This window comes from Scatophagus argus, chromosome 19, assembly GCF_020382885.2.
Source record: "Scatophagus argus isolate fScaArg1 chromosome 19, fScaArg1.pri, whole genome shotgun sequence".
Taxonomy (NCBI): Eukaryota; Metazoa; Chordata; class Actinopteri; family Scatophagidae; genus Scatophagus; species Scatophagus argus.
Genome location: NC_058511.1, coordinates 15,700,136 through 15,715,694, shown reverse-complemented (window position 1 = coordinate 15,715,694; position 15,559 = coordinate 15,700,136). Strand labels below are relative to the sequence as shown.

At 40.9% G+C, this 15,559-nt stretch overlaps 2 protein-coding genes across 2 annotated transcripts; both read left to right on the top strand.

The window, feature by feature from the left end:
* Positions 1 to 2,229: 2,229 nt before the first annotated feature.
* LOC124051042 (trace amine-associated receptor 1-like) lies at positions 2,230 to 9,441 on the top strand. Its single transcript, XM_046374071.1, has one exon. The coding sequence runs from the start codon at positions 4,933 to 4,935 to the stop codon at positions 5,932 to 5,934; it is 1,002 nt and encodes a 333-aa protein (XP_046230027.1). The 5' UTR covers positions 2,230 to 4,932; the 3' UTR covers positions 5,935 to 9,441.
* A 1,493-nt stretch (positions 9,442 to 10,934) lies between these two features.
* LOC124050606 (trace amine-associated receptor 1-like) lies at positions 10,935 to 13,712 on the top strand. Its single transcript, XM_046373322.1, has one exon. The coding sequence runs from the start codon at positions 12,184 to 12,186 to the stop codon at positions 13,183 to 13,185; it is 1,002 nt and encodes a 333-aa protein (XP_046229278.1). The 5' UTR covers positions 10,935 to 12,183; the 3' UTR covers positions 13,186 to 13,712.
* Positions 13,713 to 15,559: the final 1,847 nt, after the last annotated feature.

Below are 15,559 nucleotides of genomic sequence, written 5' to 3'. Positions count from 1 at the left end.
AAATGAAAGAGTGTGGTCAGTGGATGCTGAGGTGCACAGAGGTCGCAAACTTTCGGCAGAGTCAATCACTGCAGGCCTCCAAACTTCATGCGGCCTTCAGATTAACTCAAGAACAGTGTGTAGAGAGCTTCATGGAATGGGTTTCCAAGGCCAAGCAGCTGCATCCAAGGCATACATCACCAAGTGCAATGCAAAGTGTCGGATGCAGTGTTGTAAAGCACGCCACCACTGAACTCTAGAGCAGTGGAGACGCGTTCTCTGGAGTGACGAATCACATTTCTCCATCTGGCAATCTGATGGATGAGTCTGGTTTTGGTGGTTGACAGGAGAAGGGTACTTCTCTGACTGCATTGTGGCAAGTGTGAAGTCTGGTGGAGGGAGGATTATGGTGTGGGGTTGCTTTTCAGTAGCTTGGCCCCTTAGTTCCAGTGAAAGGAACTCTGAATGCTTCAGCATACCAAGAGATTTTGGACAATTCAATGCTCCCAACTTTGTGGGAACAGTTTGGGGAAGGCCCCCTCCTGTTCCAACATGACTGTGCACCAGTGCACAAAGCAAGACCCATAAAGACATGAATGAGTGAGTTTGGTGTGGATGAACTTGACTGGCCTGCACAGAGTACTGACCTCAACCCGATAGAACACCTTTGGGATGACTTAGAGGGAAGACTGCGAGCCAGGCCTTCTCGTCCAACATCAGTGTCTGACCTCACAAATGCGCTTCTGGAAGAATGGTCAAAAATTCCAATAAACACACCTTGTGGAAAGCCTTCCCAGAAGAATTGAAGTTGTTATAGCTGCAAAAGGTGGGGTGATGTCATATTAAACCCTATGGATTAAGAATGGGATGTCACTAAAGTTCATATACATGTAAAGGCAGATGAGTGAATACTTTTGGCAATATAGTGTAGATCACACAAAAACAAATTTTTGTTTATGTCACACACAGCACAGCAGGAATGTGTCACAAATAAGCTGTTTCCTGGTGACATCCACAAGTTTAAAATTTTACCGTATTCACCAGTAATGTTAGTGCCTGGCCTTAAAATTTGACTTAAGAGGATTAGGAATTTAGGGTATACAGACAGACACAGCAAAAACATTACCTCCACCACTTCCTTGGAAGAGATGACAACTAATATCATTACTGCCTCTCTGAAATCTTCCTTCCAACAACTTGTGTCGGACAGCAGGTGTTGTAGGAAGTGTGAATGTTTTGGGATCCACTGCTTTTTGTCATTCTCTTTAAAACTTTTAGGTAATGTTGTTTTTAAATGTTTGGGGAAGTTACCTGTATTGCTTTCTTGTCCCAAACTGACAGGTGAAAAAAAAAAATATATATATCACCATGCTAGGATTCCTCTTTGCCATTGTCCATTATTTCACAACACTAGATTAATGTGGAATTGTCAGACTATGTGGCTGTGCTTTGGTTTTTATGACTCATAGTTTCTACATTCAAGTGCGTGTGAGAAGGTGAGCACCCCCCTTCTCACTGTCTCCCGCGACAGACACTTGGTGATGACGTGGCCTGCAAGGCAGCATCGGAGAACAAAAGACTATTTGGACTTTGTGGTACATGTACACACGGGTGCGCATACACACACACACACACACAGATGGACTCTTTATCAGCTTGTAAATATTTTAGGTGCTTGGTGACATGTTTGGCATGGCGTGCGCCATTGACGCTTTGGCGCCGGAAGTTCGGCTCACCACGTCGCTCACTCACCACAACTCACCCGTGACAGTTTTATCCCCGGTCCAGCAACCAGGCGTGTAGTGAGGTACCCACTACTCATCCCACTCTTCATCTGTCCATTTGTAAAGACACTGGTCCTTCATACCCTCACATACACGTACTTACTTGCATTTCCGGTCCGGCTCCACTGCTTCTCTGTGGAAGCGCGCGCCGCTGAATGGTCGGACTTTATCGAGCAAGGGGCACATCCCATTGCACTCAGGGTGTTTATATTTCTTTATGGTGCTGCTTATATAGTGTTTGTATAAAGTTATTGTGTGGTGTGTGACTATATGATGTGTGGGTAAATGAAAATGCGCATTCTTTATTTTTGTATTTGATTTATTATGATTACTAATATTGTATGAACCATTATGATTTTCGGTGATCCCCTCAATAATGGTTTGAACCATTTGGGCTCAACCAGCAGCCCTATTTAAAAGAGCCTCATTTAGCTTCTGTTTTTTTCTTGGAGAGAAGTGCTATGAGCTGCTGTGAGTCGATGATATTGCTGTTTTGTTCTTGCGTTTTGTCTGCTCTCAGACTGTGTATCGAGCATTTGTGTTGCGGGAAAATAAAAAGTTTTTCCTGGCACCTGAAGCTTCCCTGCCTCCTGTTTTCAACCTCTTCCACCTGAATCCGAACTTGCCTAGATTCCTTTTATTTGGGGATCAATATGTCAGGACTGTATTTGCACAAACATAAACATACTGAATCTTCTGGAAGTAATGCAACTATCCATGTTTTGTATATATATTTTATAATCAATATTTTTTCTGAACTTTCAATACCAAATGAACAGTTTGTGAGTATCAAAATATCAAACCGTATTGATCTGCATCTCCATGGTGTGGAGGATGAATTTAGGAGTCTTATTGTTTGCGGAAAGAGACTGTACCATAATCCGGTGGCACAGCACTGGATACATTTGTATCACTTGTCAAAAGGCTGAAGGATGAACGTGCTGTGGCTGGGGTGAAGTCTTTAGGTATCCTTTTGGGTGTGTTCAAGATTCTGCTTCTGTTCCCTCATTATATATTCCCTGCTTTATATTTGGTTTATTCCTGTTTATCTTCTCCTCCAATCTCTGTTTACTCATATGTGTCACCCTGGAGATGTGACTATCTGGTTTTCCCCACCTATACAGTTGCACATCTGAATCATATCTGCTCATCAGCTCCACCTAATACCAGCTGTATTCACCATCCAGTGGTATTGTGTCTCAGGACAAATTCCCTTGTGTAAGTCCTCAATGCTGCTTGCCTATGTGGCAAGGAGTGGTGTTTAATTTTGATTTTTCAGATAAATTTAAGAGCCGACAACGCCACCTGGGGACTTGCACCCCAGGATATGAAAACCTAGAAGACAAGTATAATAAAGAAGGAATCTACATAGGACACAGGTTCAAGACACAACAGGCAGAGACAGTAGATGCGATAAAGTAAATGGATTTTATTGAAATACTGCAAATTAATCAAAACTAAACCTAGAAGAAAAAGGGATGAGAACTGCTGGGAAGAAAAGAAAAAATGCAAACATATAAGTATAAAAGAGATGGTTTTATTAACATAAACAATCTAAAATGGCCGGCTACAGCACTAAAATTCTAATAAATATAACAAGAAAAACTAAAATCAGTGGACTGGGGCCTCAGGGGGAGGCAGACTACTGTGGAAGTGTTGCTCATCACTAGCCTGGGTGCAACACTACAAACACAACACAACACACCTTAAAAGTGCCCCAATGCCTAATTTCATGCAAATGTGAGGTCCTCACCACAGTACCTAGCCTCCCACCTGATGGCACCCAGGGCACTCTGAAACCAAAGAAACAAAGATTAACAAAACCCAACAAGACCAACAACCCAATTGAAAAAAGAAAAGGAAAATCTAACAAACCAAACAAACCAACAGCAGGACAGCCACCTGCAGAAACCAGAAACCAGAAACCAGAGCCAGCTGCGGCCTTTTATGCTGCACCTGAGCAGGGGCAGGAGCTAGGAGGATCTTGTTGGACTTCTTGGTTGCGTTCACAGCACCTCACTACACCTACAAGTGATCTTTGATCTCTTTGTGCTTCAGGTTCTGTTCCTTGTCACTCTCAACTCTCTGTGCTCAGCTCCAAGAAACCTCTCTGGATAATCAGCCATCAGATTACCTGTCAGCTTGGATGCCTTCTCATGGATCACCTACCTTGCCTCAGCTCTGTCTCCTGCCTTTCCACTCTGCTCAGCCTCTTGTGGAAAACTCTTCTAAAGGACCTTGCACAAACAGCCTCAACTCTACAGCTTATATAGTGTCTTATATTCACACCTATATTGACTCAGCCAGTGCCATAAATACTGAAGATAAATCTACACAGTATCCTCCTATCCTCATGCTCATGATTTTACTTTTTACAAATAAGTAGTCTACACACATTCTTTAGGCAAATTCTCAAATAAAAGAAAGTATACATTTCCACCAAAGAAAAAAATCCCTCCATATGGTTTAACCCTGTTATGTCAGCATGACATCGCCAACACCATAAAAATCAGGAAATGCTGGGTGGGCTCTCTTTTCAAACAATGGTCCTGCATAGTTGGTCTGAACAAAAGAATAGTAAGTATAAGAAACAAACAATTGAACAATACTGAAACCCACAACAAAATAAAAGTAACTGAAACTAACGTGTACGTATGTGTGTTTGCTTTAACTTACACATTTTCTTAAATATAAACTGTAACATAATGCTGACAAAAAGAAACCTGGGATAGTTAGTGAAGCTGTATTACTTAAGCAATGGCAAATTAAAAAAAATGGGTTGACAATTAAAATGAACAAACATAAGAAATTGTATTGAGGCACCCTGAAACACACACACACACACACACACACACTGAATAATTGGCCATCTCTAGTTGGATGATACTTGTTCTTCTTCATCTCATGATGCATTTTACAGTTCCTGATTGGACAACAGTTACAGTAATGAGAGATATTGATAAGTATTAAGGTTCTGCAAAGAAAACCTATGCACTAATGCATGAACAATCTTGAGGGTTTAACAGGTTTTAGATATTTTTCTTTTTCAAATGCCATTGCTGAAAGTGTCTGTTGTTTCTGACTAAAGTATCATACAAATTTTTGACATACATTTTTCCACTGTATTTCTAATAAGAAGAACTGCATTGAATTGTAGGAACCCTGAACTATGGCACCAGAACTCAGTGTCAACAGGACCACCATTGGGACTGAAATACACCCCTGCTATGAAATAGATAATTTCAATTACAAACTAACAAACAACCCTTCCATCATGTGTGTATTATTATATATTTTTCTTGTATCATTGTCAGTCATCACAATATGTGGAAACCTTCTTGTATTAATCTCCATCATTTACTTCAAACAGCTCCACACTCCTACAAACTACCTTATTCTCTCTCTGGCTGTGGCTGACCTGCTTGTTGGGATTATTGTCTTTCCTTTAAGCATGGCATTCTCTCTCAGCTCATGTCTTTATTATGAGGATCTCTTTTGCAAAGTTCGAGGCAGTTTTGATATATCACTGAGCACATGTTCTATTCTAAACCTATGTTGTATTTCCATTGATAGATACTATGCAGTGTGTCAGCCTCTGACATACAGAACTAAAATCAACCATAGTGTTGTTGCGATCATGATCCTGGTGAGCTGGGTGGTTTCTGCTCTGATTGGAATTGGTGTCATAACTGGTGGTTTAAACAATGACAAATGTGAGGACAGGTGTTTAATTGATGTTCTCATTGCAAACACTGTTGGACCTATTTTATCATTTTACCTCCCAGTGATCATAATGCTCTGTATCTATTTTAAGATTTTTCTTGTTGCACAGAGACAGGCAAACAGCATTCAGAACAAAACCTGTCAGGGCACAAAGTCTGGAGCAACTGTCAGTAAGATGGAGAGAAAAGCCACCAAAACTCTGGCTATTGTTTTGGGGGTTTTTCTTTTATGTTGGACTCCTTTCTTCCTTTACATCACTTTTGTGCCTTTAAGTAATAAATCAGCACCAGTTCCTGTTATTGAAACTCTTAACTGGCTTGCACTATCAAATTCAATGTTCAATCCATTTATTTATGCCTTCTTTTACAGCTGGTTCAGGGCAGCTTTTAGAATGATCATTTCTGGAAAAATATTTCAAGGTGATTTTGCTCATTCAAAATTGCATTGACTCACTCAACAGAGTGGCTACAGAAAATATCAACAATGGATGCTGATTTAATGAAAGTTAATGTTTTTATACTGAAATTTATCCTGTGAAACTCTCTGTCTAACTGAATGTTAAGGCTTGTATTTAATAAGTTTGCATATAAATGCTAATGTCTCAGCAAACTCTTTCTTTTGTTGTTTTGTGAAGCAAATTTCAGGCTTTTACTTTTCTTTTAATTCATACATATTCACTATTTTGCAGGATTTTTTCTGTTCTTATCTTTGTTGGATAGAAACCCTGTTCAAAACATAACATTCAGTGAAGTTTTCAGTCCTATTCATACCAAATAAACTTTTTCTTGTCATGGCAGTCTTTAACTGCTATTGGTAAAATGTAGCTGATTGAGACAATCTATTTAGTGCACCTCCAGACATTTGTATGTGTGGACACACACACACACATATTATTTAGCCTTGGGGAAGACCCTTTATCAGTACACAAAGCAAGGCCCATAAATGAGTCTGGTGTGGAAGAACCTGACTGACCCTTTAAGGGGTTGAAGCCTTGACTTCAACCCTATGAAACACCTTTGGGATGAACTGGAACAGAAATTGTAAGCCAGGCCTTTTCGTCCAACACCAGTGACCTGACAAATGCTCTACTGCATGAATGGGCAAAAATTACCACAGAACCTGTGCAATACTTGAGCAAACTGCATTTAGTTCAGTTCCATCATTGAATATTCTAAATGGCAATCTCTGGCAATTTCTTCCCTCCATCTGTTTTAGTGGAGATGGTAACATGAAGATGAAGTGACTGCGCAGGGTACAAATCACAAAAAGAACATGTTCATTTTACTAAATAGGTGGACACAGGTGGTACCCAAGTCAAGTAGTGGCCTCAGGACAAAGACTGAGACATTTATTTTTTTTTTTCCCCCCCGAATTTTGCTTGTTGCAGTTTACAGATAACTTTTAATTTTGTTTTCAGTCTATTTCTTTGGGTCATGCAAAAATAACTGCACTTTTTATTTTTTCAGCATTCTAAAGGTGTTCATATTATGTCCTTAATAACTAACAACTAGATGAAAAAGAATTTTTTCTAAATTTTGATCAGTAACCTGCAATGCCATTACTATGGCAGATCCAAAAATCCTGGATAAGCACCCTAACCCAACATCTAGGGTAAAATAACCCACCCACCTAGGGTTGGTCAGGGTGAAAATTGAGTATTTGTTTAGGTAGGACTTTTTTGGTCACGTAACAGGGGAGAATTAGACAATACTTGAAAAGTATGTTGTGTTGACTCTATACAGGAACTCTTATTGCATTGATAATCAAAACTGAAATTAGGGCTGAAAGATTTATTGGGTTTTTGTTTTTTTGTTTTTTTTGCCTTTTTTTAACCAAAAAAGCAATTTTAAGAAGTATGATTAGTAAGCTGCAAAGGCTGTGATTTTTTTGTTTTTTTATATAACTCCTAACTCATGTAGTGGTTGATCACGAATACATCCATCCGTTTTAAATTCATGTTGCCGTCCTTGTGTATCAGACAGTCATGTTAACTAATTAGAAGTGTCATTCCCCTCGTGTCCTAGGCATGCTCACCAATTAGAAGTGGCTCAAGTTGAAAAGACTGTGTATACACCCACAAAGAAAAACCATGCATAAAGGCTCTTGTGGTGTGAAAATGGCTGCAGCAGGAGGTTGTGAAATTGGTGCCAAAGAAGAATGGCAATTCGATTATTTGGCAGTATTCCTGCTTTGAGAGAAGTGATGTGATACAAATGAATGTCGTGCAAAACCTGCCATTGAACTATAGCTACCTCCAGAGGCAACAACGCAAATTTGTATCAACATTTGAAGAATCAACACCGGCAGCAAGTATGATGCACGTAAAGAAGACAAAAGTGTAGTCACTCTTGGTGCTGCCCAAGACAAAAGTGATCAAACCTCCATCACAGAGTAATTTGCTGCAGTAACGCTAGGGGTTCACGAAGGTGTAAGATAACTAGCGCCATTGCTCCTTACCTCGCAAAAGACATGGTGTCTATTTATACGGTTACCAGAGACGGCTTTCAAAATCTTCTTCGAACACTGGACAAAATAATACACCATTCCATCCCAGTCATATTTATGTCAAGTGGCAACCCCACAACTGTACACTGGATGTAAGGGGAAAGTTGAAGCTGATCTCAAGCATGTACAATATTATGCCACAACGTTGTTAAAGCTGTGGGACTCAATCAGTGGATGCGGGTGCAGTGTTTTGGCCACAGGCTGCACCTGGCTATTGGTAAGTGTAGACCTCTCACCCTCTCCCTCTCTCTCTGACCCTGTTCCTGTGTGTGTTTAGTTAATGTGCGCTTGACTTGTTTTCAGTGCTCTTAATGCTCTCGCAATGATTAGTGATTTATTTGTTGTAATTGCTGTTGTTATTTATTTATTGTTCTTTTTGAGGAATTTTTATATTATTATTGTTTTGATCATTGCATTTTCTGCTCATATGCAACACTGTATCTTAGTCAGTTTAGATTGTGGTTCTTTTTTTCCAGAAAGTGCTGAGAAAAATGATCCAAGAGTGAATTGGGAAACAGGTAAACAATTGGTTGGCCATCTCTCACAAAGCTGGAGAAAGAAGACCAAACTTATGGATGCACAGAAAGAGTTAAATCTACCAGAACATTTGCTGATTACAGAAAACCCAACAAGCTGGGGTTCAAGGCAGAGGATGATTGGAGCAGAGTAAGACCTTGTCTCAGGTTCTTTTGGAAGATAGAAAGACACAGCACTTGGTACCCACTTGGCAGGACACATAGGTCCTTGAATCAATCAACAATGCCCTTCATCCTCTCCAGGAGATTACAGATGTTCGCTCTGGTGAAGAATATGTTAGTGTGTCATAGCTGGAACCAGTCCTGCATCTCCTGAGAATATCAACTCTGGCAGAACATGACGAGAATACAGACCTAACCAAAGCAATAAAGTCAAGAGTCCTTGCCTACATGGAAGATAAATAGATAAATACAGAGACCCCGCCACACAGGAGCTTCTGGACATCAATTGATGATTCAAGATTAACTACATAAGCGTTGAGACTATCCCAGCCACCAAAGAAAGAGTGAAGGTTGAAATGGAACTGTTAATAAAAATGGTCATTTGTCATGCTTTTATGTGCAATTCAGAATATGAGATGTAATCTGCCATACAAATTTATAACAGCCAGTCTCATACAGTACATTTTCCTCTCATCCTCGTATTAGTATAGCAGGTTATATTTCAGTGTTCTTTTAAATGGTAATGCTCTCTCACATGTTTTAAATGTATATTGTGAACTGGATCTTGACTAAAAATATTATATTGCAAATCAAATCGCAACATCTGTCAGAATCGTTCAGCCCTAAATAAATAAATCATCAGATCCCCATTTTAAACGACCTAACTTTCCAGTTAAAATAAACATTCCTATAATTCAATCATTATGAATAATTAAGGGTATGGCTGTTCTGAGTGACAGGTAGTCACTATCTGTGGGTGAACTCGTTGATGTCACTGCCCGACCTGCAGGAGCTACCGAAACATGTCTCAGTCCGCTGAATCCAGTGCGCCCCCGCTGCACATGTTTCGGTGCAACGAGTTCACGGAAGCGGTTGTGGGATTTATCGGGAAAATGGCCCAGTAACCCCAATGACTATCGCCCCATAGCCCTCACACCTGTGGTGGTGAAATGTTTTGAGAAGCTGGTCAAAACATTCATCACCTCCTCTCTGCCCCCCACCCTGGATCCCCTTCAGTTTGCATACCGCCCAGACAGATCCACAGATGACGCCATAACCTTCCTGCTGCACAAGACACTTTCCCACGTAGACACTAGGATGGAGAACTATGTGAGAGTGCTGTTCGTGGACTACAGCTCAGCATTCAATACCATAGTCCCCTCCAGGCTGGTAACCAAGCTGTGTGATCTTGGACTGAACTCCTCCCTGTGTAGGTGGATCCACAGCTTCCTTACCGGCAGACAACAGAACAGAGAATAACCTCCTGCTGAACGTCAGCAAAACTAAGGAGCTGATTGTGGACTACAGGAAGAAGCAGCAGAAGGACATCCGTCCACTCTGCATCAGCGGGTCTGAGGTGGAAAGGGTGGACAGTTTTAAATACCTCAGTGTGACCATCACACGGGACCTGTCCTGGTTACTGCACATTAACAGGACTGTTAAGAAGGCCAGGCAGCGTCTCTTCCACCTCAGACGCCTCAGAGACTTCAGGCTCCCCCTCAAGGTGCTCAGGAACTTTTACACCTGCACCACTGAGAGCATCCTGAGTGGGAGCATCACCACATGGATGGGCAGCTGCACAAAGCAGGACCTCTCGGCCCTTAGGAGGGTAGTCCGCTCAGCTGAGCGAACAATCAGAACAACTCTACCCGACCTGCAGGACATTTACACCAAACGATGCAGGTCGAGAGCCGAGAAGATCCTCAGGCAGCCCCATCACCCCGGACACTCACTCTTCTCCCTGTTGCCATCAGCCCGTCGGTTCCGCTACCTGAGAACCAACACTGAGAGGATGAGGAAAAGTTTCTTCCCCCAGGCCATCCGTCTGCTCAACAGTGAGCGTTGATCTGGACAATTAACTACTCCCACCTGCACTAGATGTACATACTACTCATGTATATACTGCACATTTTTCCACTTTTTTTAATTTTATTGCTTTTTTTTATTTTCTATAGTGTTCTATTTTCAATATTTAAATTTTACTTACCTATTTTTTGGTAGCAGGGACATAACGAATTTCACTGCACATTGTACCGTATATGATTGTGTGTGTGATGAATAAACCTATCTTGTATCTTGTATCTTGCATCATAGATGCATCCAACCCAAAGTAACCAGTCAACAGCAGCAATGCAGTAATGCCCCGCCAGAAGGAGCAAATTTTAAATTACACCTTATAAATCTGGGAGACAATTAGTTAACTGGGTTGCTTCTTTCTTGGGAGGGAGGGGACCATTGAGGTGGGCAGTGGTTGAGAGGCCGATGCTGAGCTTAGGGTGGACCTAGTGACCTGGTGAAAGGTCTCAAGGTGGATGGTGTCCCCGATGATTCTCTTTGTCTTTGAAACTCATTTGGATCGCTGGCCATGCACAAGTTCTTAATGGTGTGGAGGGCTTGCATGATGACGGTGACCAAGACGCACCATTAATACCCATCCATGTGTCATCTATATATCTGAACCCATTTCACACGAAACCAGAGTTGTTGGCTGAGAGCCACACTTTTTATCAATGTTAAAACTCACCTGGTGTGTGATGGCCAGTGCATGAGTTTAGATAGCATGCCAGTGTTCCGCAAAAGAGGTGTGACACGCAATTAAACAGTGGCAGTGTAAAGTTTTACATATGCATCAGTGATTTCTGAACAATGAAACAACAGGGCAATAACATTCCATCCATGTCATATGGCAGTCGATCTCATTCTCTGTTTGGTGGATGACGATGCGTTGTTTCCTCAGTTTGCAGACATTTTTGGTTGCTGTACTTCTTATTTGAGTTAGCAGTTAACTGCTAATCCTGTTTTAGGCATACAACCATTCAGCAATGCTACTACCTCCACTGTTGGCACACACCACTGCTTTGATGTCTTCACAACACATTTACAAGTTGCAATTTCTGCCTGAATTAAGGTATCAGGTTGACCATGACGTGGCCAAAGTTGCCCAGTGTGGGGGACACATTGATGTTGTTAGTAATATAACAGTGAGTAGCTCTTCAACTCAGGTTCAAGGGATCTACTTATGGGCAAAACAAGAGAGATATAGTATATATACATAGCTGTACCTGTCAAACCTGTTGTGAGAAAAGATTAGAATTATAGTAAAAATTAAATTATTAATTTACAAAGTTACACTGAAGTAGTTACAACACTGAAGGACACACACACACACACTCAAACATATACATATGTAAATGCAGTGTAACCCATCTGGTTGGACAAGACATGTTTGTATTAATTATGATAATTGAGTTAGGGTTGATTATTTAAGTTGAAAGGTTCTGCACATGGCACAGTGAAAAGGGACACACATCAATACTGATGTGTCATTATGGTATGAAACCTCACAAACTACATGTCTTTTGACTTTGAATACTGATATTTCAACTCAGATGTTGCTGTGGTTACACATTCTGAAGGAAGTATTCAGGTATCTAAAATGTGTTATCAGTATATTTTACTAATAGTAGAAAACTGAATTGCAGGAATCAAGGAGCATGGAACCAAGAGTGACTATTAATGGGACTTCAACTGTTAAGGACATACATCCCTGCTATGAATCACATAATACAACTATTGTATTTACAAGCAACCCCTCCATAATATGTGTTTTATTATATGTTTTCCTTGGTTCAATGTCTGTTGTGACAGTATGTGGAAATCTGCTTGTAGTGATCGCCATCATTTACTTCAAACAGCTCCATGTCCCTACTAACTACCTCATACTGTCTCTGGCCATGACTGACCTGTTTGTAGGTGTTGTAGTCTTTCCTTTTAGCATGGCGTTCACTGTAACCTCATGTCGGTTTAATCCCGCTTTATTTTGTAAAATTCGGGGAAGCATTGATGTTACACTGAGTACAGCTTCTATTTTGAATTTATGCTGTATTTCTATTGACCGATATTATGCAATATGTCAGCCTCTCACTTATAGAAGTAAATTAACTCATCATGTTATTGGGATTATGCTCCTGTTGAGCTGGGGAGTTGCTGCCATAATTGGAATTGGCATCATGATGGCAAGTTTTAATAGAGAAAAATGTGGAAACAGTTGTTTAATTGATGCTGTATTATCAACCATCCTAGCATGCGTTTTCTCTTTCTACATGCCAGTCATTACAATGCTTAGTATCTACCTGAAGATTTTCCTTGTTGCCCAAAAACAGGCAAACAGCATTCAGAACACAACCTGTCAGACCACAAAGTCTGGAGCAACTGTCAGTAAGATGGAGAGAAAGGCCACCAAAACTCTAGCTATAGTTATGGGAGTTTTTCTCTTATGTTGGACTCCTTTCTTTTTTTGTTTGACATTTCTGTCTGCTATTAATACCAGAGTGTCACTCCCTGTGTTTGAAACACTCAACTGGCTTTCCTTATCAAATTCAATGCTCAATCCATTTATTTATGCTTTTTTCTATAGTTGGTTCAGGTCAGCTTTTAGAATGATAATTTCTGGAAAAATATTTCAAGGTGATTTTACAAACACAAAGCTCCTTTGACTTCTTCTTTAGAAAACTCAACTGGAATATAAATTTGTCAGGTCATTCTAAATGGAAAGGATGTCACATAAATTGTATCAGCTTTTAACAATAACACATACAAGTATACTGTATAATGCCAAATGTCTGGAATTAATGCAACAGGTTTCAATACAGAGTCAGCCAAAATAATGTATACACACATCAGGAACAAAGGGTAATGCCATCTGTTGGGAAAACATTGTACAACACTACACAATGTTATCGTAATACAAATAAATATACATATAAGTACTAATTAAATACATATGCATATTTTTCTATTCCTGATGTGTGTATACGTTATTTTGGCTGACTCTGTATATGCATTACACACATGATGTTACAAAATGTTATTGCAGAATTTGTTGGCATATATTTAAAATTGTGAGTAAAATAAATTTTCAGGCAGGCATTTGTAAAACTGTATGTGACACTAAGGTCAGATTATGTAATCATGTAAACACTTTTGCCTCATAATGTGAGGGTGTGGCCAAGACACATTTTTTGATAAGATCCTTCGTTTATTATTTACCACTTTTTTTTTAAATGACAGTTACATCAAAAAGTATTTAAAACAGACAATACACAATGGCTTACCATTGCGTCAAAAAGAAATATTTTGTTTGCAATTGTTCAGCTATTTTTTATAATAATCATTATAATAAAATTAAATGCAGCCCAACACACAGTATTTGGTATGTTTGTAAACTTTGGCACAATAATCCACAGCCTTATGCAGTTCTGTAGCTCTGAAAAAATATAAAGTCATCATTATTTTTTGCCATTGTTAAAGGTTTGTTTATATGAGATGTTTTTGTAAACATTACCTGACATTTTTATATTTGAAATTATATGATGCTGCACATATTCAAATGTTTTTTTGATTCACCATACCCTTCATAAATTAGGCCCTTGGAGCCAACCTGTTATGAAGATCATCTGGATAGTCAGCAATCAGGGAGCCATTACTTCCAATGTAGGGTAACAAGGAGACCCTGGAACATTTTGACAAAATATTTCAGCTTTGGTTCAGTTAGTCCTATGGGTTCTCCTTGAAAAAAACTTAACACATAATCAAACACAGCACTCCTCACAAAAGATGATGTAGGACATCAGAGCCTCTGTTAGCCCATCCAGTCTGTTGATAGTCATCCTGAAAACATTACTAATCATAGTGTAACAGTGAATAAACACTTCAACCCATCAAGCTTTGATGGGTATAATTAGCGCACCACTTTGAGAAACATTTGGCATGACATTGCAGTATTTTGTCTGCCAGTCAATGCCATCCACATTTTCTGAATTTTGGATGTGCAGGAAAGAACAAAGTTCATGTGACTATCTGTCTTGGTAACAAAAAGAAAGGAGTAGTTGACATTGAGAAAGGGTTGGATTTTGGTTTTGGTATAATGGTTAGGTTCAGGGATATATTAAGTTTTGTGTTAAAATAAGTAAGTTCATGTTATGTTAAGTTTTTTTTTTTTTGTCCGGGGTTTGGGTCGCTGGGATCCCCGTCCACAGCTGCCGCCCAAACCACATTGCACCGGCCCCTTCTGAACCCTCTTGGACACTCGGGTGAAGAGAGGGGCTGAGCTGTCCACCGATCACCACCTGGTGGTGAGTTGGATCCGCTGGTGGAGGAGGAAGCCGGACAGACTTGGCAGACCCAAACGTGTTGTGAGGGTCTGCTGGGAACGTCTGGCGGAACCCTCCGTCAGAGGGGTTTTCAACTCACACCTCCGGGAGAACTTTGACCAGATTCCGAGGGAGGCTGGGGACATTGAGTCCGAGTGGACCATGTTTTCCACCTCCATTGTGGAAGCTGCTGCTCGGAGCTGTGGCCGTAAGGTCTCTGGTGCCTGTCGTGGCGGCAATCCCCGAACCCGGTGGTGGACACCGGAAGTAAGGGATGCCGTCAGGCTGAAGAAGGAGTCCTATCGAGCATGGTTGGCTTGTGGGACTCCAGAGGCAGCTGACGGGTATCGGAGGGCCAAGCGTGCGACAGCCCGAGCGGTTGCGGAAGCAAAAACTCGGGTCTGGGAAGAGTTTGGGGAGGCCATGGAGGAGGACTATTGGTCGGCCTCGAGGAAATTCTGGCAAACCATCCGGCGCCTCAGGAGGGGGAAGCAGTGCCCTGCTAATACTGTTTACAGTGGAAGTGGGGAGCTGCTGACTTCGACTGGGGATATTGTCGGAAGGTGGAAGGAATACTTCGAGGACCTCCTCAATCCTGCTGATGTGTCTTCCGTTATGGAAGCAGAGGCTGAGGACCTTGAGGCGGGTCCATACATTGCCCAAGCTGAAGTCACTGAGGTAGTTGGGAAGCTCCTCGGTGGCAGAGCTCCGGGTGTGG